At 42.6% G+C, this 25,270-nt stretch overlaps 1 protein-coding gene across 1 annotated transcript; it reads left to right on the forward strand.

Moving 5' to 3' along the window:
• The first annotated feature begins 17,272 nt into the window (after positions 1-17,272).
• On the forward strand, positions 17,273-25,024 carry C3AR1 (complement C3a receptor 1). Its single transcript, XM_032270355.1, has 2 exons — positions 17,273-17,331; positions 23,400-25,024. The coding sequence occupies exon 2, from the start codon at positions 23,410-23,412 to the stop codon at positions 24,862-24,864; it is 1,455 nt and encodes a 484-aa protein (XP_032126246.1). The 5' UTR covers positions 17,273-17,331; positions 23,400-23,409; the 3' UTR covers positions 24,865-25,024.
• Positions 25,025-25,270: the final 246 nt, after the last annotated feature.

Genomic DNA, 25,270 nt, shown 5'->3' on the forward strand with positions numbered 1-25,270 from the left:
ATCTCATCTGAAGCCTAGGTCATATGACTACCCCACATGGTACCTCTTTTTTTCCTCTGTTCTGTGGTAACATCACTGAATCATTTTTGGAGGATTCTGGCTTCTGGTTCACATTCTTACTGGTTTACACTCTTCCACTCCTCCCAGATCCTTTAGAGATTTCAAAGTCCATATAGCTAACTCTTCCTAGCCATACAATCTCCTGATATAAACCTAACCATCGTTTCGTCTTTTCTACCTCACCTATTATTCTTCATGTTCTGCACACATTGTTAGTCTTCTCTTTATTCCTCCCTTCTCTTGTTTCAGCAGTTCTCTTGCCAGCATCCCTAAGCTTTCTTTCCTCTTTGTCTTTCCATCACAAATAACCCAAAAGACTCCAGTCATGTATATTCCAAACATCTCCCTCCATTATTCTCCAAAAGCAAATCATACAAGTATAAAGATTGTAGTCCCTAAAAGTTTAGGGGTTTGAGTCTCAGCTTTGCCCTTAACACCCAGATTTCCATTGCTAGTTTTTATTTTCATTCCCTTTCATGGTTGTTTCAAATTTTGCTGCCCTTTCAGGCCTTCGACTCTAAGCCTTCTCCTTTCCCGACAGATAAAACATCTTACTATTTCCCTAAGGAACTAAAGTTTGTGTGAACTCTCTCAACTTAATGACACCCTATTTCTAGTCTACCTGCATCTTCACCTATTCTTTCTCCTATCCACTTGTGTGTGCCCTGGATTCTCTACTCCCCAATCTCCTCAGGGACCTGGTTTAATCAGTTATCTTCTTTCTTGCCTGTGTTTTTTTTTTTTAATTTTTTTTTTCTTTTCTTCTTTTTTTTTTTTTTTTTTTAGAGCGGGTTTTTTTTTTTTTTCTCCCTCTGGGGGGTAATGGTGGGTACTCGGCTCACTGCAACCTCCGCGTCTCCTGGGTTCAGGCAATTCTCCTGCCTCAGCCTCCCGAGTAGCTGGGATTACAGGCACGTGCCACCATGCCCAGCTAATTTTTTTTTTTTATTTTTAGTAGAGACGGGGTTTCACCATGTTGACCAGGATGGTCTCGATCTCTTGACCTCGCGATCCACCCGCCTTGGCCTCCCAAAGTGCTGGGATTACAGGCTTGAGCCACCACGCCCGGCCCTTTTTTCTTTTTTTAAAGATGGGGTTTCATCATGTTGGTCAGGCTGGTCTTGAACTCCAACCTCAGGTGATCCGCCCGCCTTGGGCCTCCAAAGTGCTTGGATTACAGGCGTGAGCCACCGCGCCCGGCCTATTCTTTCCTGTATCTTAAAATTCATTTTCGGTCGAGTGTGGTGGCTCACGCCTGTAATCCCAGCACTTTGGGAGGCCGAGGCAGGCGGGTCACGAGTTCAAGAGATCGAGACCATCCTGGCCAACATGGTGAAACCCCGTCTCTATTAAAAACACAAAAATTGGGGCCGGGCGCGGTGGCTCACGCCTGTAATCCCAACACTTTGGGAGGCCGAGGCGGGTGGATCACGAGGTCAAGAGATCGAGACCATCCTGGTCAACATGGTGAAACCCCGTCTCTACTAAAAATACAAAAAATTAGCTGGGCATGGTGGCAAGTGCCTGTAATCCCAGCTACTCAGGAGACTGAGGCAGGAGAATTGCCTGAACCCAGGAGGCGGAGGTTGCGGTGAGCCGAGATCGCGCCATTGCACTCCAGCCTGGGGAACAAAAGGGAAACTCCGTCCCCAACTAAAAAAAAAAAAAAAAAATACAAAAATTAGCTGGTGGTGGCGGGCGCCTGTAATCCCAGCTACTCGGGAGGCTGAGGCAGGAAAATTGCTTGAACCCAGCAGGCGGAGGTTGCAGTGAGCCAAGATTGCGCCACTGCACTCCAGTCTGGCGCCTGGCTACGGAGAGAGACTGTGTCTCAAAAAAAAAAAACCCTCATTTTCATTCACCCCTTTCCCTCAGCATGTAAGTATATTCAAGTCCTTTCACCTTAAAAAAAATCCCTTTCTTAACCATACTTTTTCTTTGTATACATTTAAATTTCCCTTCCCTTGCTTATCCATCTCTTAATACAGTTTTAAAGTTCTCTACCTTTCACACCCAAATACATATTAAAAGTATTGATTCAACTTGCTTATCATTTTAATTCTTAACTAATTACCCTCTTAACTTTTGCTTTTTTTTTTTTTTTTTTTTTTAGATGGAATCTCACTCTGTTGCCCAGGCTGGAGTGCAGTGGCACGATTTCTGCTCACTGCAACCTCTGCCTCCCAGGTTCAGGCAATTCTCCTGTCTCAGCCTCCCAAGTAGCTGGGATTACAGGAGTAATCCCACACCCAGTTAATTTTTTTTTACATTTTTGGTGGAGACGGGATTTCACCATGTTGGCCAGGCTGGTCTCAAACTCCTGACTGCAGGTGATCCACCCGCCTTGGCCTCCCAAAGTGCTGGGATTACAGGCATGAGCCACAGCAGCCAGTCAACTCTTGCTCTTACCACCCTATAACAGTAAAAACTGTTGTCCCTAAGATCACCAGTGAGCTTCAAGTTAGCAAATCTAGTATGGCCATTTTATTTACCAATTATTTAATCCAGCAAATATATATTGGGATTTTTCCCCCTTCTTTGTTCTCACCACCCTAATTCAGGCCCTTATCACCTCTCTCCTGGACTTGTGCTCCTTTCCATTCATCCTGCCTCTACTCTCCAGCCAATCTATTATACATAAAAATCTGCATCAAATCGTTTCTCTGCTCAAAATGATTCCACAGCTTTCCATTCCTAGTAAGATAAAATGCAAACTGTTACAACGTAATAACTCCCTTTGTTATCTAGCCCTGGCTTATTCTACAGATAAACCCTGGCCTTGTCCAGCTTTCTCTCTATGACTTCCAGCCTTTCACTTAGAATTTCAGTAATCCTCAGCTACTTCTGGTTCCCCAAAGTGTTCATGTTCTTCATATTCTTCATAACTTTGCATACATTAAGCCTGCCTGAAATGTTCTCTCTAGCCTGTCAATTTGGTAAACTGATACTTTCACATATCAGCCCAAATAATACCTTCTCTGGGACTTTGCCAGGTCCTTAAGGTAATCTTTCTCTAATGCTTTCTTATCTTTCTGTTACGTCAGTCTTTGTGTTGTACCTTATGTGTTGCTATGCTTCAGTTATCTCCCGCTAAAGCATATGTACCATAAGGGCAAGAACCTAGTTTTCGTCTTTATGTTCCCAACGCTCAACACGACACCCTTCACGTAGTAGGCATTTGTTCAATTTCAGTCAAATCATTTAACTTATTAATTTGGCCGTTTTCCAAAATTCTCCAATTTTAGGAACCTACATGTACTTTATCAAAAAAAAAAAAAAAATTCGGCCAGGTTCGGTGGCTCATGCCTGTAATCCCAGCACTTTGGGAAGCCAAGGAAGGAGGCTCACAGTGTCAGAGTTCCGGGCTGGGCGCGGTGGCTCACGCCTGTAATCCTAGCACTTTGGGAGGCCAAGGCAGGTGGATCACAAGGTCAAGAGATCAAGACCATCCTGGTCAACATGGTGAAACCCCGTCTCTACTAAAAATACAAAACATTAGCTGGGCATGGTGGCGCGTGCCTGTAATCCCAGCTACTCAGGAGGCTGAGGTAGGAGAATTGCCTGAACCCAGGAGACGGAAGCTGCGGTGAGCCGAGATCGCGCCATTGCACTCCAGCCTGGGTAAGGAGAGCGAAACTCCGTCTCAAAAAAAAAAAACAATGTCAGAGTTCAAGACCAGCCTGACCAACACAGTGAAACCCTGTCCTTCAACAACAAAAAAAATCAAGGAGTATGAGACAATCATGACCTTAATATCAAAACCAAAGATGTTATAAGAAAATTAAACTATATGCCGATCTCCCTCAAGAGCAAAAAGTTTTAATAAAAACCAACAAATCAAACCAAACAATGTGTAAAAAGGATATAATACATCATGACCAATTGGGGTCTACCCCAAGAATTTAAGTTTAGTGTATTTATGTATATTTGAGGCAGAGTCTCACTATTTGCCCAGGCTAGTGTTGAACTCCTGAGCTCAGGCTGTTCTCTCCCCTTGGCCTCACAAAGTGCTGGTATTACAAACATGAGTCACTGTGCCTAGCCAAGTTCAGTTTAATAAAATCAATAAATCAATAAATGTAATACACCATATTAAGTGAGTAAAGAAAAAGCACAAAACATCTCAACAGAAACAGAAAAAAAATCAGTCTTCCTCACTGCCATCCACAATGTCCTTTCTAGCTTACCTAATCACATTGCCATAATTTTCCATACATACCATTTTTATTCCTGCTGAACGTATTTGCACAGACTGAAATGCCTGTCCCATTCATTCCTTGGTAAAGATGCCTTTAGATCTAAATATCAATTTCTCTGAGAAGTTTTCCTCAACTTCTCTAAATAGAACTAGTAACTGTCTCTTCTATGCTCCCACAACATTTTTACATCTGTTTTAGTTCTTATCACATTGCATTCAACTGCTTGTTGGCACATGTGTTTTCCAAGGGAAAGAAATGGATTTGTATTTTCCCAGTATTAGCACGGTTTTCAGACTATAGAAATAACTCTTTATGTTTATTTACTAAATGACTGATCATTTCAGCCTGTCTTAACAGGGATGATTTGTTCTTTCCCAATCAAAATAATTTAAAATGTCTTGGGACAGCTTGGTGGCTTATGCATGTAACACCAGCACCTTGGAGGCCGAGGTGGGCAGATCACTTGAAGTCAGGAGTTCAAGACCAGCCTGGCCAACATGGTGAAACCCTGTCTGTACTAAAAATACAAAAATTAGCTGGGCATGGTGGTGCATGCCTGTAATCGCAGCTACTGGGGAGGCTGAGGCAGGAGAATCGCTTGAACTCAGGAGGCAGAGGTTGCAGTGAGCCAAGATCACGCCACTGCACTCCAGTCTGGGCTACTGAATGAGACTCCATCTCAAAAAAAAAAAAAAATTAAAATTAAAAATGTCCTGTCTGAAACTTATCTTTGCCCACCACTAGGGGGTAGTAGCTATACAACTCAGAGGCTCTGGGCTGACAGTAAGTAGACTGTGTTAAAAGTCAAGCTAGTGTTCTTCTATGTGACTTGGTAAGTGTATGTGATTTAACCAAGTTTAACAAAAGCACTTCTGTTGAAATTCATGGAGGCCTTCCCCATCTCAAATCTTGATTGCTTTTAGATGTAATTTAAACATAAAAATAAGTTATGGTTTTCTTGACTTATCCCCACCAGTAACATATTTCCCAGCTCTTCTTATTTTTTTTTTTTTTCTTTTTTCGAGATGGAGTCTCACTCTGTCACCTAGGCAAGAGTGCAGTGGTGTAATCTCAGCTCACTGCAACCATCACCTCCCGGGTTCAAGTGATTCTCCTGCCTCAGCCTCCTGAGTAGCTGGGATTACAGGTACATGCTACCATGCCTGGCTAATTTTTGTATTTTTAGTAGTTGGTCAGGCTGGTCTCGAACTCCTGACGTCATGATCTACCGCCTCGGCCTCCCAAAGTGCTGGGATTACCAGCGTAAGCCACAGCACCTGGCTTCCCAGCTCTTCTTTATGCACACACAAAAAAGGTATTTAATCACAGATTAAATTCGGACTTATCTTTGCTCAGGATACTGCAATTAATGGTATTTGTTAAAGTATAATTTTCCTAAATCCTGAAGTTGCTACACATGCAATGGTAATAAAAATTGTAATGAGATTTGAATCATAGTTTACGGAATTTTTTTTAGCTAGAGTGGACCTTAGTAACCTTTTAGTTCAGGTCTCATCCAAAGAAATGTAGTCTCTTTGGTGATGCAGTCAGCATTAGAACTTTGTATCTCGGCCGGGCGCGGTGGCTCATGCCTGTAATCCCAGCACTTTGGGAGGCCGAGGCGGGTGGATCACGAGGTCAAGAGATCGAGACTATCCTGGTCAACAAGGTGAAACCCGTCTCTACTAAAGATACAAAAATTAGCTGGGCATGGTGGCGCATGCCTGTAATCCCAGCTACTCAGGAGGCTGAGACAGGAGAATTGCTTGAACCCAGGAGGCGGAGGTTGTGGTGAGCCGAGATCGCGCCATTGCACTCCAGCCTGGGTAACAAGAGCGAAACTCCGTCTCAAAAAAACAAAAAAAGAAGAAGAAGAACAACTTAGTATCTCATGATTTACAAGCTAATACTCTTTCCACCGTGAGATGGGTAAGGCCTCCATCAATTTCAACAATTCAAAAAATGAACGTGTTTTAAAATTGAAAACACTATACTGGCCTTACCATGATTTCATATTTTAATCAAATAGCAATTAAAGTCGGCCACTGACCTAAATCTAGACATACCTACTCCCTGCTCTGCAGTGCTGTGCTGTAGCTGCTGTGTCAGGTTAAACTGGCTTTGCTTGTAAATGTGACAGTCTTCATATCTGAGGGGCAATGAGTTATAACTTTGATTTATTTACTGCTATATCCCCGACACCTAGAACAGTGCCTGGCACATGGTAAGTGTTCAATCAGTATTTGTAGTTTAAATGACAATAACCTAGAAACCTAGAGAGAGAGAGAAATAAAAAGATTGAGAGTCCTATAACTACAGAACTTAGGATCAAAGCTAGTTTAGTATTAATACTATTCATAAAGAAAACACATCAGGTCCTACAGACTGAAAAGCAAACGATATGTCTCTCTCAGAAACATTTTCTTAAGTTACGATTCTGTTTCCTGATGATTTAAGGAAAATATCCTTTCCTCCTACATGTCGAAGCTATATAATAGCTACGAACATGGAGAAAACTTGGCTTCAGGGAGAAGCCAAGTTTTGGCTTTACAGCAGTGACTCACCTTTTGTGAATCTTCACTGCATAATGAGGATGTGAGGCCTGTGGCAGGTGCTGGGTGTAATTAGAAGGACCAGGCCCTAAAACTAAAGATATCTGCTTTCCCCCCCAACTCCATCATCCCCCCTACGCCAGCAAATAGAAATCCAGCAGAAAGAATTTCTACTACCTGCTATAGTTAGTAGAGTGCAGATGACTTACTAAGGAAATAGTTGATTTCTAGAGTCATGAGCTTATTTACTGAAAAGTCTCGGAGGATATTTCTGCCACCCCAGATTGTCAAAAATTTAAATATCTGTCAATACCCAGTGCCAGTAAGGATGTGGGGCAACAGGAACTTTGGCAGTGTCTGATGAAATGGAATATGCTCATACCTTAGTGCCCCTGAATTCTCTACTTGGGTAGAGCAACTCCTGCAAATATACAGGAGGGAAAATGTACAAGAATTTCACGGCAGTGCTGCTTACTATTTATACTAGCAAGACGTTGGAAATAACACAAATGTCCATCATTAGAACAAACAATGGGATAGCATAAATAGTGAACATAAATGAACTACTTGCTGTATGCATCAACATGGAGAGATGACAAAAATATACTATTAAGCTGGGGAAACAAGCTAAAAAATAAAATTGTCCCATTTATACAATCTGTCAAAAAAAGAGGCAAATCTAAAATTGTGTGAACATTTTTTTAAATGTAAGAAAATGATAAATACAGCCCAAGCGTGGTGGCAGGCTCCTATAATCCCAGCTACTCCGGAGGCTGAGGCAGGAGAATCGCTTGAACTCGGGAGGCAGTGGTTGCCACGAGCCAAGATCATGCCATTACACTCCAGCCTGGGCAACAAGAGCGAAACTCTGTTGAAAAGAAAAGAAAAGGAAAGGATAAATACAAAACTTCCAGTTGTGATTACTTGGTATTGAGGTGCAGGAGGGAGATCAGGGTAGTTGCAGAGGGTGCTTCAGAGAAAATGGTAGCATTCTATTTCTGAAGCTGAATGGTAAGTTCATGGATGGTAATTTTATTACTATTCAGAATGTATCTGTTAATTATATGCACTCTTCCAAATATATGACATAACACACAATAAAATATGGTGAACAACTAAGTTCTCAGATACTGATTTTAACAATAAACATTCTGTATAATAATAATGATGATCATATACTATCTTTAAGATTATGAAATGCGGCCGGGCGCGGTGGCTCAAGCCTGTAATCCCAGGACTTTGGAAGGCCGAGGCGGGTGGATCACGAGGTCAAGAGATCGAGACCATCCTGATCAACATGGTGAAACCCCGACTCTACTAAAAAAATACAAAAAATTACCTGGGCATGGTGGCGCGTGCCTGTAATCCCAGCTACTCAGGAGGCTGAGGCAGGAGAATTGCCTGAACCCAGGAGGCGGAGGTTGCGGTGAGCCGAGATCGCGCCATTGCACTCCAGCCTGGGTAACAAGAGCGAAACTCCGTCTCAAAAAAAAAAAAAAAAAGATTATGAAATGCTTTCACACATACTATCTCATTTATTTCTCACAACAATCTTGTATAATAGGTAATGTTATTCCCATTTTCATAAAAAGTTTGCTGAGTTACAGAAAGGTCAGTGACTTGCTCATCTAAGTGTGAGAAACAGAACCCTAAATTCTGGTACCAAAGCAACAGCTGACTATAACTTATATTTAAATGTTTGTATGTATTATCTGCATTGCTATGCCTATGGCTGAATTATAGTCATAACTAACATTTATCAAGTACTGAGTACTGTTCCACAAGCTTATGTGTATTATATCACTAACACTCACATGACATAGGTACTATTATGATCACGTCCACTCTACAGGTGAAGAAACTGATACATGTGATTAAATAATTTGTCCACAGTCATAAGTGGCAGATAGATATCTAATTATCTGCAAACCCAGGTCTTTAACCAATATGCAACTCTGTGTCAATAATGTGTTCCTTCTCTCCTCAACCTCTTCATCTATAAAATGAACAGAATATACAAGCTTTATAGCGATTAAGGTAGATACTTGTTATTCATGGATCCCATATTTGCAAATCAGGTACTTACTAGAATTTATCCGTAATCCCAAAACCAACATTTACAGGCACTTGCAGTCATTCTTGGACACACCAGGAGTAGCAAAAAGTGAGTCACTGGACACACAGGAGCCCAGCTGTCAAACCAGGTGACACTGCCTTCTTGTTTTAGCTTTCATACTATAAACAAGTCTCCTTTTCACAGTCGATTTAGTGCTATGTTTTTTAAATTTTTGGCTTTTTGTTGTTCTTAAATGATTTCATAATTTAAAATGGCCACCGAGCATAGTGCAGAAATACTGTCTAGTATTCCTGAACATAAGAAGGCTTTGATATGCCTTCAGAGGAAACATGCATGTTAGATACACATCATTCAGGGATGAGTTATAGAGCTATTGTTAGAAAGGTCAACGCTCATAAATCAGCAACATATATTAAATAAGCCATCTTTGGCCAGGCGTGGTGGTTCACGCCTGTAATCCCAACACTTTGGGAGGCCGAGGTGGGTGGATCACCTGAGGTCAGGAGTTTGGGACCAGCCTGGCCAACAGTGGTGAAACCCCATCTCTACTAAAAATACAAAAATTAGCTGGGTGTGGTGGTGGGCTCCTGTAATCCCAGCTACTTGTGAGGCTGAGGCAAGAGAATCACTTGAACCCGGGAGGTGGAGGTTTCGGTGAGCCAAGATTGCACCACTGCACTCCAGCCTGGGAGACAGAGCAAGACTCTGTCTAAAAAAAAAAAAAAAAAAAAAAAAAAATTATGTGTTGGTCTTTTGATGTGTTCCCCATGACTTTATAAAACATAACCACCTAGCATAACGAGAGTATTGGCATTTAGGGAAGCATTCCAGTTAACAGCAGAAGCTCTGGAGGCCAACTCTTTGGTTCTAGTTCTGCCACTTCCACAGTGGTGTGAACTTGGGTAAATAGCCACTTTGCATGTCAGCATCCTCTTTGACAATTAAGTACCTATCTCATCGTTGGGTTGTTGTGTGAGTTAAATAGCATACAACCAATGAAGTGCTTAGCACAGAGCCTGGTACATTCTTACTATTATTAATACTAACTAGCATTTGCAATAAGTATTATCACGTTTGTTTAAGGAAATGTAAACAATGATACAATTGATATTTTGGTATTTCAGAAGATATACAACAGAGAACATAACAACTAAAATATAATTGCCATTTTAAAACCTTTTCTCCTAATGGCTACCAAATCTGCCCAGTGTAGTATGATTTGAAGAGATTTAGAAGGAGCATTTTATCTGAAATGGAAATGTTTATGTATCATCACCTTCTTTTGCCTTCATTTTAGTGAAAATGAAACGGGGAAGAGGCCGTGCGTGGTGGCTCACACCTGTAATCCAAGCACTTTGGAGGCCAAGGTGGACGGATCACCTGAGGTCGGGAGTTCAAGACCAGCCTGACCAATATGGTAAAACCCCGTCTTTAAAAAAAAAAAGGGAAGAAAGAAATGGAGAAGAAAGAGCAAATGCAGTTCCTCCCTAGCAGCTGGAACTACAGGCATGCACCACTATGCCCAGCTAATTTTTGTATATTTAGTAGAGGTGGGGTTTCCCATGTTGCTCAGGCTGGTCTTGAACTCCTGACCTCAGGTGATCCACCAGATTCCACCTCCCAAAGTGCTGGGATTACAGGCATAAGCCATTGCACTCAGCCAGAAGACATTTTCTAAATAAGGCACAAACAGACTAGCCGACCTAAAAATCCGTCAAAATTTATTGAAAAATGTATCTTTTTTTTTCTTTTGAGACAGGGTCTCGCTCTGTCACCCAGGCTGGAGTGCAGTGGCTCAATCTCAGCTCACTGCAACCTCGGCCTCCTGGGTTCAAACGATCCTCCTGCCTCAGCCTCCCTATAGCTGGAACTACAGGCTTGTGCCACTATGCCCGGCTACTTTTGTATCAAAAATATATCTTGACCTACATTTACGAGAGCCATTTACCTCTCAGTAGTCCTCTATTCTGTCTAGCTAGGTGTTTAGGAAATTTTAGTTTTTACTTTAATCTTCTCATCTTTTTTACCATGGGGAATTAATTGCTTTTTTAAAATATATTTTAATTAGCTATATATGTACATATATGATAATCCTATCCCTTATATGCTTTCTTTTCTTTTATTTTCTTTTTTTTTTTTTTTTTGAGATAGAATCTTGCTCTGTCGTCAGGATAGGGTGCAGTGGCACGATCTTGGCTCACTGTAGCTGTGACTACAGGCATGTGCCAACATGCCCAGCTAATTTTTTCTATTTTCATTAGAGACGGGGATTTCACCATGTTGGCCAGGATGGTCTTGATCTCTTGACCTCGTGATCTGCCCAACTCAGCCTCCAAAAGTGCTGGGATTACAGGTGTGGGCCACCACGCCCGGTCTTTTATATGCTTTCCGAATATATTTTTTTCAATATTTCCAAATATTGGAGGAAATAAAACCCAAAATAATCAATAGAATTCTATTATGGAAATATGTTTTGACATATTGTTAAGTAAAAAGGCAAGTCATAAAATCACACATAAATTACAATCTCATTTTTGTTCAAAACTACCTTTTAAAAAAATGTGTGTTAGGCTGGGTGCAGTGGCTCACACCTATAATCCCAGCACTTTGGGAGGCAAAAGTAGAGAGATGACTTGAGGTCAGGAGGTCAAGACCAGCCTGCCCAACATGGCAAAACCCTGTCTCTATCAAAAAATACAAAATTTAGCCAGGTGTGGTGGCACATGCTCATAGTGCCAGCTACTAAGGAGCTGAGGTGGGAGAATTGCTTGAACCTAGGAGGCAAAGGTTGCAGTGAGCCAAGATCATGCCACTGCACGCCAGCCTGGGTGACAGAGTGAGGCCCTGTCTCAAACAAACAAACAAATAAAATGTGTGCTATATTCAGAAAAAAATTCATAAAGAATGAACACTAACCTATTAAAAATAATTACTTCTGGCAATAGAATTGAAAAAAAAAAACTTGCATTTTTTTACCCATTATACTTCTGTATCATTTCAATTTATCTTTTCTAGAGCAAAGTATGTTCTATTTTTGTAATTAGATGGTGACAATGGAAATAAGCTAAGAAATACTACTGAACTCTTGGCATTTTTCTTTTGGCCTTTCTGCCTCAAAAAATATTCTGTGGTGCCTTGACTGCTAACAAGAGGAGGAGCAGATGTTATAGGTTGGACAAGTTGATTAATATGGACTGAAGCCTTTATCACAGACAATAGTGTTCAAATACATTTGACCCAAATCAACTTTATTTTATATGCATCTATGTAAAAGAATAATATAAGAATTATTGAGCCCCCACAGCCTGTGTCAGGGCTGGACCCCAATGTTTTGTGTGCCCAACGTGGGGCGATCGAGGTGAAGAAATGCTCCAGTGTGTGAAAACGGAGCACACACTGACGAAGGACACCCAGGTACTAAACGAAGAAGCTCTTCGGGTAAACTGAGCGCTTCGGAAGAGCAAGGTAACTATAGGTCGGGGTGAAAGTAAGCATAAGGCTTATTTGAGTTTGTTAAGACAGCTGTTACATAATATTCCATGGTGTACATGTGCCACATTTTACCTGTCCAGTCTATTATCGATGGGCATTTGGATTGGTTTCAGGTCTTTGCTATTGTAAACAGTGCTGCAGTGAACATTCGTGTGCATGTGTCCTTATAGTAGAACAATTTATAATCCTTTGGATATATACCCAGTAATGGGATTGCTTCATGTCCTTTGTAGGGACATGGATGAACCTGGAAACCATCATTCCCAGCAAACTGACACAAGAGCAGAAAATCAAACACCGCATGTTCTCACTCATAGGTGGGTGTTGAACAATGAGAACACATGGACACAGGGAGGGGAGCACTACACACTGGGGTCAGTTGGGGGGAAAAAGGGGAGGGACAGTGGGGTGTGGGGACTTGGGGAGAGAGAGCATGGGGAGAAATGCCAGATATAGGTGATGGGGAAGAAGGCAGCAAATCACACTGCCATGTGTGTACCTATGCGACAATCTTGCATGTTCTTCACATGTACCCCAAAACCTAAAAGCAATAAAAAAAATAATAAAGAAAAAGACAACTGCTTAAAACGTGCAGAGTGGAGGTAAGAACTCAGAATTTGCTGTTGCTGTTTATTACAATTGAGCAGTTTTACGCATGGTGTCCAAGGAACTATGGAAAAATGGGAAAGAACTGGCAGGGATCTAAAAAAAAGGCGTTCAAAGAGGAAGGTAAGATCCCAATATCGGTTTGGTCTATTTGGGCACTTCTTAAAACTGCTCTTGAGCCATTTCAAACTGACGGTGAAGCAGAGTTGGAGGAGGATGAGAAATGTAAAAGTTTATTCTTAGAATCAGAGCCAGAGGATTTAGAGAAAGAGGAAGTAAGAGAGGAGACAGAAAAGCAGAAACAAGTATCTTTTACTCCTCCTTCTGCTCTGCCTGCTGAGGTTAGCAAATAGCCACCTCCTCCTGCACTTTTAATAGACAGGAAAAATGAAACTGTTGCGAAATGTGCATCCCGGGTAGTTGCTACAATGCCTCCGGGTACTACTAAGAGTCCTCAGGAAGCCGCCATTCAGAAGGCGAGGGCTGAAGGACATACTGAGGCGTGGCAGAGTCCAGTAACCATAACTCAACAACAGGGTCAAAACATAACTTTTTCGTTTAAGTTGTTAAAAGAGTTTAAACAGGCCATCAGTCAATATGGCCCAAATTCACCATTTGTACAAAAGATACTAAAAATGTAGCTTTTGATTATAGGTTAGTTCCATATGATTGGAACACGCTGGCAAAATCTGTTCTTACTCCTGCTCAGTTCATACGATTTAAGGCTAGGACCCAAGCAAGATGGAATGCACAGGCGCAGCCACCCGTCCCTCTGTCACTGTCGATCAATTGATGGGAACTGGCCCTGGCTGGGGCAGACTCCATAATCAAATTGCCATGGGAGATGAGGCTGTTAATCAACTGCGCCTCGTCTGTTTACGGGCTTGGGATAGCATACATGTTACCGGGGGAAAATATCCTTTTTTCACTTCTGTCTGCCAAGGACCAAAAGAGCCTTATCCTGATTTTATTGCCTGACTTCAGGAGGCAATAAAGAAGGCTGTCTCGGACAGGTACGCCCAAGACCTGCTCATGCAACTTCTTGCATTTGATAACGCAAATGCTGACTGCAGGGCGGCTCTTAGGCCCCTTAGAGGAAAGGAACGCAGAGCCAGGCGCTGTGGCTAACGCCACAGCAAACCACCGTGTAGCAAACCACCATGACATGTATGTACCTCAATCGTATTAAACAGCAACAGCAACAGCACCACTTTGGGAGGCGGAGATGGGCAGATCACAAGCTCAGGGGTTCAAGATCAGCCTGATGAACGTGGCGAAACCCCGTCTCTACTTAAGAATATAAAATTTAGCTGGGAGTGGTGGTGCACACCTGTAATCCCAGCTACTTGGGAGGCTGAGGCAGGAGAATTGCTTGAACCTGGGAGGCAGAGATTGCAGTGAGCCAACAGCACACCATTGCAACTCCGGCTTGGGTGACAGAGCAAGACTTCGTCTCAAAAAAAAAAGAATAAAATCTTAAAATGAGGACTGCAAATATGTGGAAGCATAAGGATCCTGGTGTATGTCCTTGATGTAAAAAAGGAAAACACTGGGCAAATCAATGTCATTTTAAGAATAGCAAAGACCTGGAACCAACCCAAATGCCCATCAATGATAGACTGGACAAAGAAAATGTGGCACATATACGCCATGGAATACTACGCAGCCATAAAAAACGACGAATTCATGTCCTGTGTAGAGACGTGGATGAATCTAGAAACCATCATTCTCAGCAAACTGACACAAGAACAGAAAACCAAACACCGCATGTTTTCACTCATAGTCAGGTGACGAACAGTGAGAACGCCTGGTCACAGGGAGGGGAACAACACTCACTGGAGTAGGTGGGGAGGTGAAGGGAAGGGGGGGACAGCGGGGGAGGGGGGAGGATGAGGAGGGAGAACACTGGGAGGAATGCCTGATGTAGGTGATGGGGCGGGGAATGGAGACAGCAAACCACCATGACATGTATGTACCTATGCAGCAATCCTGCAGGATACAGGATGTGCACATGTACCCCAGAGCCCAAAGTACAATTTTAAAAAAATTATTAACAGCATATTCATTAAGCAAGAACCATCTTCAGTCCTCTGTACTCCTTTCTGATGAAACACCACCTAGACTCCAGCCTGTTCTTCAGTGCCCACTAAGAACACCCACCTGCCCTCTCCCATCTACCTGCCTTTGAGTAGGCTCCTCTTATAGGCTAAGCAGCTTTTCACCTTTTTCTTTTTTATTCTTTTTTCTTTTTTTGTTTTTTTCTGAGCTGGAGTCTCACTCGGCCACCCAGGCTGGAGTGCAGTGGTGCCATCTCAGCTCTCTGCAACACTGTCTCCTGGGTTGAAGTGATTCTCCCATCTCAGCCTCCTGAGTAGCTGGGACTACAAGCACCCACCATCATGCCCAGCACATTTTTGGTATTTTTAGTAGAGACAGGCCTTCACCAGGTTGGCCAGGCTGGTCTTGAACTTCTGGCCTCAAGTGATCCACCTCAGCCTCCCAAAATGCCAGGATTACAGGCATGAGCCACCACGCTCAGCCACCTTTTCCTGTCTCTAGAAGTCTTACGGGTACTCAAGGACGTGCCCACATCTTATTTCTATCTTAAGACTTTCCTAGATTGCCCTGGGTTATAAATACCCCAGCCTAGAGTGTTCACTATTTTACTTCTATTGTTACCTCTGTTATTATAGTCTGGGTTGTATTACAGTTTTGTGTGTGTATATTTGGGTGCATATTCCCCCTCGACTGTGAATCTTTGCAGATTAGAATACAGCTTAGTTCATCCCGATTTTGGCATGGCACCGTTCTTCACATATGTCAAGCATTTAGGAGATGTTACTTGAAATTAATTAAATGGGTTTTGTTTGGGTCATTTCTCCCCACCCACTCCCCACCCAACCCTCACATCTCATAGAGTCTTTTTTTTTTTTTTTTTTTTTTGCATTTCTAAACAAAACCTACAAAGTTAGAAGCCTATGTATAGAAGTACCCTCTCTCTAATCATTCTCTGTGTGCTGCAGAAAATGTCCCAGAATTATAACCTCCTACTTCTCTGTTTTTCTGCTTTTCCTTTCTAAGTCATTTAGAAATGACTCACTTTGAAACACTTCCTGTGAAGTCAGATAGTGGTCTAGAGCATAAGGCTTAATTTGTTGGCAGAAACAGAGAAGGAAAGAAGGAGAGAAAGCTCAGCAAATTTTCCTGTCATACTTCATGACTTCATGGTGGCTAAGTTTGGGGACCAGACAGGACTTGTGGGAACATCCAGGTGCTGAAGCATTCAGCTACTGTCTCAGCTTTTTGATAAGAAAATCCAGATCCACCTGATGGCTCACACTTAACCTGTTTTGCTCATTGTAAGTAATGAGTTTAAGGGTCATTATCTTCTATCTCCCTATTCCTTCTCCGATCTTCAATTCTTTTGTCTTATCTCTATGTCTACCTTTCTTTTTCTAAATATTCCACATTTTATTTGTCTTTGCTTTTAACATTTCATAGTGCAATTAATAGTGAATTTTATGTCATTTCTTTCCTGTCTTTGAATCGGCTATGTATTTTCCCTACACTTTGATTCTAGCTGTCCCCATTAGTTTGTTTTTCAAATCCTTCATTGCCCTTTTTTTCCCTTTCTCTTTTCCTTTCTTTTTTTTTTTGAGACGGAGTTTTCACTCATATTACCCAGGCTGGAGTGCAATGGCGCGATCTCGGCTCACCGCAACCTCCGCCTCCTGGGTTCAGGCAATTCTCCTGCCTCAGCCTCCTGAGTAGCTGGGATTACAGGCACGCACCACCATGCCCAGCTAATGTTTTGTATTTTTAGTAGAGACGGGGTTTCACCATGTTGACCAGGATGGTCTCGATCTCTTGACCTCGTGATCCACCCACCTCGGCCTCCCAAAGTGCTGGGATTACAGGCTTGAGCCACCGCGCCCGGCCTTTTTTTTTTTTTTTTAATTCTTTTGCCCACTCCTTACTGCTACTGACTCTGTTACCCTATTATTACAATTTGATTCTGGGGTCCACTTTTCTTGCCCTATCATAGTGGAATTTTAGTTTCAGAATATTAATTATCATTAAATTACTGCTGGTCAATGTAGTAATAATTTTTTTAATCCTCTACTAATCTTAAACATAAAGGTATGGTACTTTTTAGCCAAATTAACTTAAAGAAATGTAAAGAGTAATCTTGTTCTGAAAGACTTTTTTTTCTCTTTTTTGTGACAGAGTCTCACTCTGTTGCCCAGTCTGGAGTACAGCGGCACAATCTTGGCTCACTGCAACCTCCGACTCCCAGGTTGAAGTGATTCTCCTGCCTCAGCCTCCTGAGTAGCTGTGATTACAGGTATGTCCTACCACACCCAGTTAATTTTTTTTTTTTTTTGTATTTTTAGTAGAAACAGCGTTCCACCATGTTGGCCAGGCTGGTCTTGAACTCCTGACCTCAGGTGATCCGCCCACCTTGGCCTCCCAAACTGCTGGGATTACAGGCATGAGCCACCACACCCAGCCTTGTTCTGAAGAACTTTTAATCCCTGACTCATACATACTTTCATTTCAAAACAAACAATATGCGATATTTAATATATAGCTCATGCCAGATAACTCCATTTATTTTTATTGAAATTTCACTGTTTGTAGTCCCTGCTACTTCAATTCGTGCAGTTCTTGGCAGCTTCGCCTTTATTAGCAATACAATAAATCTTCCTTTTTTTTTTTTTTGAGACGGAGCCTCATTCTATAGCCCAGGCTGGAGTGCAGCAGTGCGATCTCAGCTCACTACAACCTCTGCCTCCCAGGTTCAAGTGATTCTCCTGCCTCAGCCTCCCAGGTAGCTGGGACTACAGGCATGAGCCATGCTCCACTAATTTTTTGTATTTTTAGTAAAGACACGGTATCACCGTGTTAGCCAGGATGGTCTTGATCTCCTGACCTCGTGATCCGCCGGCCTCAGCCTCCCAAAGTGCTGATACAACAGGCGTGAGCCACTGCACCGAGCCTACCATATATCTTTTTTTTAAATGTGATTTTTTTTTAATTTGGTAGTAAAAAGAGTATTGGCCTAACAGTCATTGGACCTGAAATCCAAGATCCTCCCCCATAATGATTATATGAAAGGAATCCAATTTGCTAAGTTTCACTGTCAAACTTGAGAAATAAAAGCTGAGAGGCTGTAGGTTGGGTGCAGTGGCTCACATCGGTAATCCCAGCACACTCTGAGGCCAAGGAGGGAGGATTGCCTGAGTCCAGGAGTTGGAGAGCAGCTTGGACAACATGGCAAGACTCTGTCTCTACAAACGAACAAACAGTGACAAGAAAAAGAAAATGTAGACAGGAGAGATGATTTCAAAGTTTTCTTTCAGTCCCAGCCTCCTAGGAGTCTAGCCTTCTCTCAACATTTTAGGAAGTTACCTTGATAGGATTTTAATATCTGAGTAGACAAGGCCATAAAAAGGGGAATAGGAATCATTTCTTCTTTTTTATTTTGTTGACTTGTTATTTAACTTCTGCTAATAAGGCCCTATGACAATATTTGGTTGACTCATCAGAACTACTTTCAAGTCACAAAAAAATATTTTGAGCCTCTGTAAAAATAAATGTAAAGTGTTATTATATCCAGTAAAAATTAGGAATTTAACAAAAAGAAAGTAAAAAGGGACAGCATGGGAATTACGGAAGAGGCCCAAGTAAGGATTAAATGCATATAAATTAGAATTTTAGATTTAATTGCAAAACAAAAAAAGTCAACCCCTAAAATGGGCATCCATCTCTTCAAGTAATTTTTTTTTTTGAGATAGAGTCTCACTCTGTCATGCAGGCTGGAGTGCAATGGTGCAATCTCAGCTCACTGCAAACTCTGCCTCTCCAGTTCAAGCATTCTTGTGCCTCAGTCTCCCAAGTAGCTGGGATTACAAGTGTGCGCCACCACACCCAGCTAATTTTTGTATTTTTGGTAGAGACAGAATTTTGCCATGTTGACTAGGCTGGTCTCAAACTCCTGGCCCCAAGCGATCTGCTCCTCTTGGCCCCCCAGAGGGGGGATTACAGGCATGAGCCACTGCGCCCCGCCTGTCCACGTCATCTTTAACCTCGATGTCTCATAAGGCATTGTGTCAAACTATGTGAAACAATCACTTATAAATAAGACTCTTTTTTACCATCATGAAGTTTAAATCTAGAGTAATAGATTAGACAGTGATTATAAGTATTATATAAGATAAAATGCATCATTGCATGCAGAATATGAAAAAAGGTTGAAACACACGAATGCACACACAAGTTAAGAAGCTGGAGACGGCCGGGCGCGGTGGCTCAAGCCTGTAATCCCAGCACTTTGGGAGGCCGAGGTGGGTGGATCACGAGGTCAAGAGATCGAGACCATCCTGGTCAACATGGTGAAACCCCGTCTCTACTAAAAATACAAAAAACATTAGCTGGGCATGGTGGCGCGTGCCTGTAATCCCAGCTATTGAGGAGGCTGAGGCAGGAGAATTGCCTGAACCCAGGAGGCGGAGGTTGCGGTGAGCCGAGATCGCACCATTGCACTCCAGCCTGGGTAACAAGAGCGAAACTCCGTCTCAAAAAAAAAAAAAAAAAAAAAAAAGAAGCTGAAGACTTTGTGAAGGGCATAATTCTAGATGGAAGTAAACAGCATTAGCCATGGAATAGAAGATGGCATTACGTTGGAATGGTGAATTGTTCAGGAAAGTTATTGAGTAGGGTGCATTTACGAGCATGTTCCGAATTAGGTGAAGGTAATGTCACAGAGGCCAAGAGAAGAAAGTGTTAAGAAGTCAGTGTATCTAATGACACATTATATTATGGAAGGTGGCAGAGAAACGAATGTTTGGCTTTGGTTTTTAGAAGTAATTTTAGCAGAATAATGGGGGCAGAATATACATTAAAAGGGTTAAGAAGTTAGTGGTCAGAACAGTAAGCCCCAAAACAAACCAGCACCCTTGAAAAAGAGAAGCTCTGCTAAATTAAGAGACTAAAGAAGAAAGTGCCGTCTGAAATGGATGTTGTTGTGGACAAGCCAGCTCTAGCTTTATTTTTTTTTTGAGATGGAGTCTCCCTCTGTCACCCAGGCTGGAGTACAGTGGCACAATCTCAGCTCACCGCAACCTCCACCTCCCTGGCTCAAGCAATTCTCCTGCCTCAACCTCCCAAGTAGCTGGGATTACAGGTGTGTGCCACCATGCCCAGCCAATTTTTTTGTATTTTTAGTAGAGATGCGGTTTCATCATGTTGGTCAGGCTGGTCTCCAACTTCTGGCCTCATGTGATCTGCCTCCCTTGGCCTCCCAAAGTGCTGGGATTACAGGCGTGAGCCACCACGCCCGGCTGATGAGCCAACTATAAAAGATGTCTTAGGGACAGTTGAACACTAATCAGATAAAAGGCGTGGCATGGTGGTTCATGCCTATAATCTCAGCACTTCAGGAGGCCAAGGAGGAAGAATCACTGGATCCCAGGAGCTGGAGACCAGCCTGAGCAACACAGCAAGACCACATCTCTACAAACAAAAGCAAAACAGATAAAGGCTAGATATTCCTTAAGGTACATATTGTGTAATGCGGAGACTGCTAATTGAAAAAACAAAAAATGTTATGTTTTATAAAAAATATGCATTTATACCCATGTTCATAGCTGCATAATTCACAATAGCCAAAAGGTGAAAGCAATCCAAATGTCCTCCATCAAATGACTGGATAAACAAAATGAGGTATATACATACAATGGAATATTACTCAGCCTTAAAAAGGAAGAAAATTCTGACCCATGCCACAACATGGAGGAAGCTTAAAGACATTTTGCTAAGTGAAATATACTCCAGGCTTGAAAAGACAAATACTGGATGATTCCACTTAGATCAGATATCTAAAGCTGTCAGATTCTTAGAAACTGAAAGTAGATTGGTGGTTGCCAGGGGCTGAGGAAAGGAGAAAATGGGGAATTCTTTCATGAGTACAGTTTCAGTTTTGTAAGATGAAAAAGTTCTGAAAATTGGTTGTACAACAATGGGAATATGGTAAACACTACTGAACTGTGTACTTAAAAGTAGTTAAGATGGAGGCCGGGCGCGGTGGCTCAAGCCTGTAATCCCAGCACTTTGGGAGGCCGAGGTGGGTGGATCACGAGGTCAAGAGATCGAGACCATCCTGGTCAACATGGTGAAACCCCGTCTCTACTAAAAATACAAAAAATTAGCTGGGCATGGTGGTGCATGCCTGGAATCCCAGCTACTCAGGAGGCTGAGGCAGGAGAATTGCCTGAACCCAGGAGGCGGAGGTTGCGGTGAGCCGAGATCGTGCCATTGCACTCCAGCCTGGGTAACATGAGTGAAACTCCGTCTCAAAAAAAAAAAAAAAAAAAAAATAGTTAAGATGGTAAATATTATGATACATGTATTTGCCAATTAAAATTTTTTTGTTAGGGCCAGGCACAGTGGTTTGTACCTATTATCCTAGCACTTTGGGAGGCAGAGGTGGGAGGATCGCTTGAGCCTAGCAGTTTGAGACCAGCCTGGCCAACACGGCGAAACTCCATCTCTACTAAATATACAAAAATTAGCTGGTGTGTCACCCTGTGCCTGCAGTGCCAGCTACTCAGGAGGCTGAGGCACAGTCATTGCTTGAACCTGGGAGGCAGAGGCTACAGTGAGCCGAGATTGTACCACTGCACTTCAGCCTAAACGACAGAGAGAGTCTGTCTCAAAAATAATAATCATAGGCTGGGGGCAGTGGCTTATTCCTGTAATCCCAGCACTTTGGGAAGCCAAGGCAGATGGATTACCTGAGGTCAGGAGTTCGAGACCAGCCTGGCCAACTTGGTGAAACCCCGTCTTTACTGAAAATACAAAAATTAGCTGGGCATGGTGGCGGGTGCCTTTAATCCCAGCTACTGGGAGGCTTGAACCCAGGAGGCGGAGGTTGCAGTGAGCCGAGATGGCGCCATTGCACTCCAGCCTTGTCAACAAGAGCGAAACTCCATCTCAAAAATTATAATAAATAAATAAAGCACTGTGTCACATATTACAAGGCTTCTAGCCATCATAGTCCCCTCTGACTAAAGATACATGTACATAAATACACACACACACACACACACACACACACACACAAACGTAAAGAAAAGGTCCACATAATACAAATTGAGGTGCTAAAATAATAATCACTGACTAGTGAGTATATTTTTATTTTCCTTTTTGTTTGTATATATTTTCCAATTTTCTATGCATATTTTCTGCTTTTGTAATAATAAAACTCTTTTTCCCAAGTTACAAAACACAAATAAATAAGAAAGAAATGATGGGTGCTGTGGAAGTCAATGCAGAGGGCCAACAATTCTTGGAAAATTTTTTTTTTTTTTTTTTTGAGACGGAGTTTCACTCTTGTTACCCAGGCTGGAGTGCAATGGCGCGATCTCGGCTCACCGCAACCTCCGCCTCCTGGGTTCAGGCAATTCTCCTGCCTCAGCCTCCTGAGTAGCTGGGATTACAGGCACACGCCACCATGCCCAGCTGATTTTTTTTTTGTATTTTTAGTAGAGACCGGGTTTCACCATGTTGACCAGGATGGTCTCGATCTCTTGACCTCGTGATCCACCCGCCTCGGCCTCCCAAAGTGCTGGGATTACAGGCTTGAGCCACCGCGCCCGGCCGGAAAATTTGATAACAAAATGAGATGGAGTTGTATCTAAAAGACATCACTGAGTCTAGAGTACCTCTTTCTGTGGCAGTGAGTCCTCTGAAAATCTGGTGGGGGGAGTGGATGAAGCTTCTGGCCTCAGAATGAGAATATGTAAAGTTAAAGTTTTGCATATCATTTTAGGTGGTGATGGAGCTTCCTAAAACCTCAGGTTAGATACTTCCAATCTAGAAGTTTTTGTTTACTTATTTAGCTTATTTGTTTATTTTCAAACACACTAAGTAAGGAAAGGAGTCAGTGGAAAAACCAAGATTGAAAGTTCAAGAACGTGGAGAAATTTTTACACTGATACAGACTTCCAGATGAGACTGTGATTTTGATACACACATAAATCAATACGGTAGATTTAAAATTGTCTATCATAGGACTGGTGTGGTGGCTCATACCTATAATCCCAGCACTTTGGGAGGCAGAGGCGGGCAGATCACTCGAGGGCAAGAGTTCAAGACCAGCCTGGCCAACATGGCAAAACTCCATCTCTATCTGAAAAATAATAAATAATAAATAAATAAAATTGTCTATCAGGGGATGCTTTTTCTGTGGTCCAGTGTGAGGTAAAGGAAGGGAAACAAAAAAAGCGTGAGGGCCTTCATGGTTTTTCACGGTTCCACATCTTTATGTGGGAAGGTTAGAATCCTAAGAATATGTATAGATTTTCAAAAAGATACCATTCATATTAACATTTTTTTTTCATCCGTTTGCAGAAGTTTACCAATGGAGTCTTTCTCTGCTGAGATCAATTCAACTGACCTACTCTTACGGCCATGGAGTAAGCCCCCAGAAATTCTCTCCATGGTCATTCTCAGCCTCACTTTTTTATTGGGATTGCCAGGCAATGGGCTGGTGCTGTGGGTGGCTGGCCTGAAGATGAAACGGACAGTGAACACAGTTTGGTTCCTCCACCTCACGCTGGCGGACCTTCTCTGCTGCCTCTCCTTGCCCTTCTCGCTGGCTCACTTGGCTCTCCAGGGAAAGTGGCCATACGGCAGCTTCCTATGCAAGCTCATCCCCTCCATCATTGTCCTCAACATGTTTGCCAGTGTCTTCCTGCTTACTGCCATTAGCCTGGACCGCTGTCTTGTAGTACTCAAGCCAATCTGGTGTCAGAATCATCGCAGTGTAGGGACAGCCTTCACTATCTGTGGATGTATCTGGATGATGGCTTTTGTGATGTGCATACCCATGTTCATGTACCGGGAAATATTCACTATAGACAACCATAATACATGTGGCTACAGATTTGATTCCTTTAACTCATTTGATTATTCAGACTTCTATGGAGATCTACTAAAAAACAGGTCTTCTGAAAACATGGTTCAGCTGCCTGAAGAAATGGATGATAGGTTAGATCCTTCCCCTTTCCAAACAAATGATCATCCTTGGACAGGCACCAGTCTCCTCCAACCTCAAACATTTCAAAGACCTTCTGCAGATTCACTCCCTAGGGATTCTGCTAGATTAACTACTCAAAATCCATATTCTAATGTATTTAAACCTGCTGATGTGGTCTCATCTAAAATCCACAGTGGATTTCCCATTGAAGATCACAAAACTAGCCCACCAGATAACTCTGATGGTTTTCTCTCTACTCATTTAGAGCTGTTCCCTAGGGCTTCTAGCAATTCCTTATATGAGTCTGAGCTACCACAAGATTTCCAGGATTATTACTATTTAGGCCAATTCACATATGACAATCAAGGGCCAACACCCATGGTGGCAATAGTCATCACCAGGCTAGTGGTGGGTTTCCTGCTGCCTTCTGTTATCATGGTCACCTGTTACAGCTTAATCGTCTTCCGAATGCAAAGGGGCCGCTTCGCCAAGTCTCAGGGCAAAACCTTTCGAGTGGCCGTGGTGGTGGTCACTGTCTTTCTTGTCTGCTGGGCTCCATACCACATTATGGGAGTCCTGTTACTGTTTATTCAACCAGAAACTCCCTTGGGGGGAGCTCTGATGTCTTGGGACCATGTGTCCATTGCTCTAGCATCTGCCAATAGTTGCTTTAATCCCTTCCTTTATGCCCTCCTGGGGAAAGATTTTAGGAAGAAAGCAAGGCAGTCCATTCAGGGCATTCTGGAGGCAGCCTTCAGTGAGGAGCTCACACATTCTACCCACTGTTCCTTAAACAATGTCGTTTCAGAAAGAAATAGTATTAGCACGACCGTGTGAAAATATGGAGCAGCCAGGAAGCAGGGGCTCTTAGGTATGAATATTTCTAAAAGGATTAAGAGATAGGATGAGCAGGGGACTTCAAAAACTGTCGAAGAATCAATCCAGTGGTTCTTTTTTTTTTTTTTTGAGACGGAGTTTTGCTCTTGTTACCCAGGCTGGAGTGCAATGGCGCGATCTCGGCTCACCGCAACCTCCGCCTCCTGGGTTCAGGCAATTCTCCTGCCTCAGCCTCCTTAGTAGCTGGGATTACAGGCGCGCGCCACCATGCCCAGCTGATTTTTTGTATTTTTTTAGTAGAGACGGGGTTTCACCATGTTGACCAGGATTGTCTCGATCTCTTGACCTCGTGATCCACCCGCCTCAGCCTCCCAAAGTGCTGGGATTACAGGCTTGAGCCACCGCG

This window comes from Sapajus apella, unplaced genomic scaffold (assembly GCF_009761245.1).
Source record: "Sapajus apella isolate SASKATOON/1434 unplaced genomic scaffold, GSC_monkey_1.0 scaffold209, whole genome shotgun sequence".
NCBI lineage: Eukaryota > Metazoa > Chordata > Mammalia > Primates > Cebidae > Sapajus > Sapajus apella.

Coding starts and splice junctions, on each gene's coding strand:
- C3AR1 (XM_032270355.1), top strand. CDS start 23,410: ATGGAGTCTTTCTCTGCTGAGATCAATTCAACTGACCTACTCTTACGG.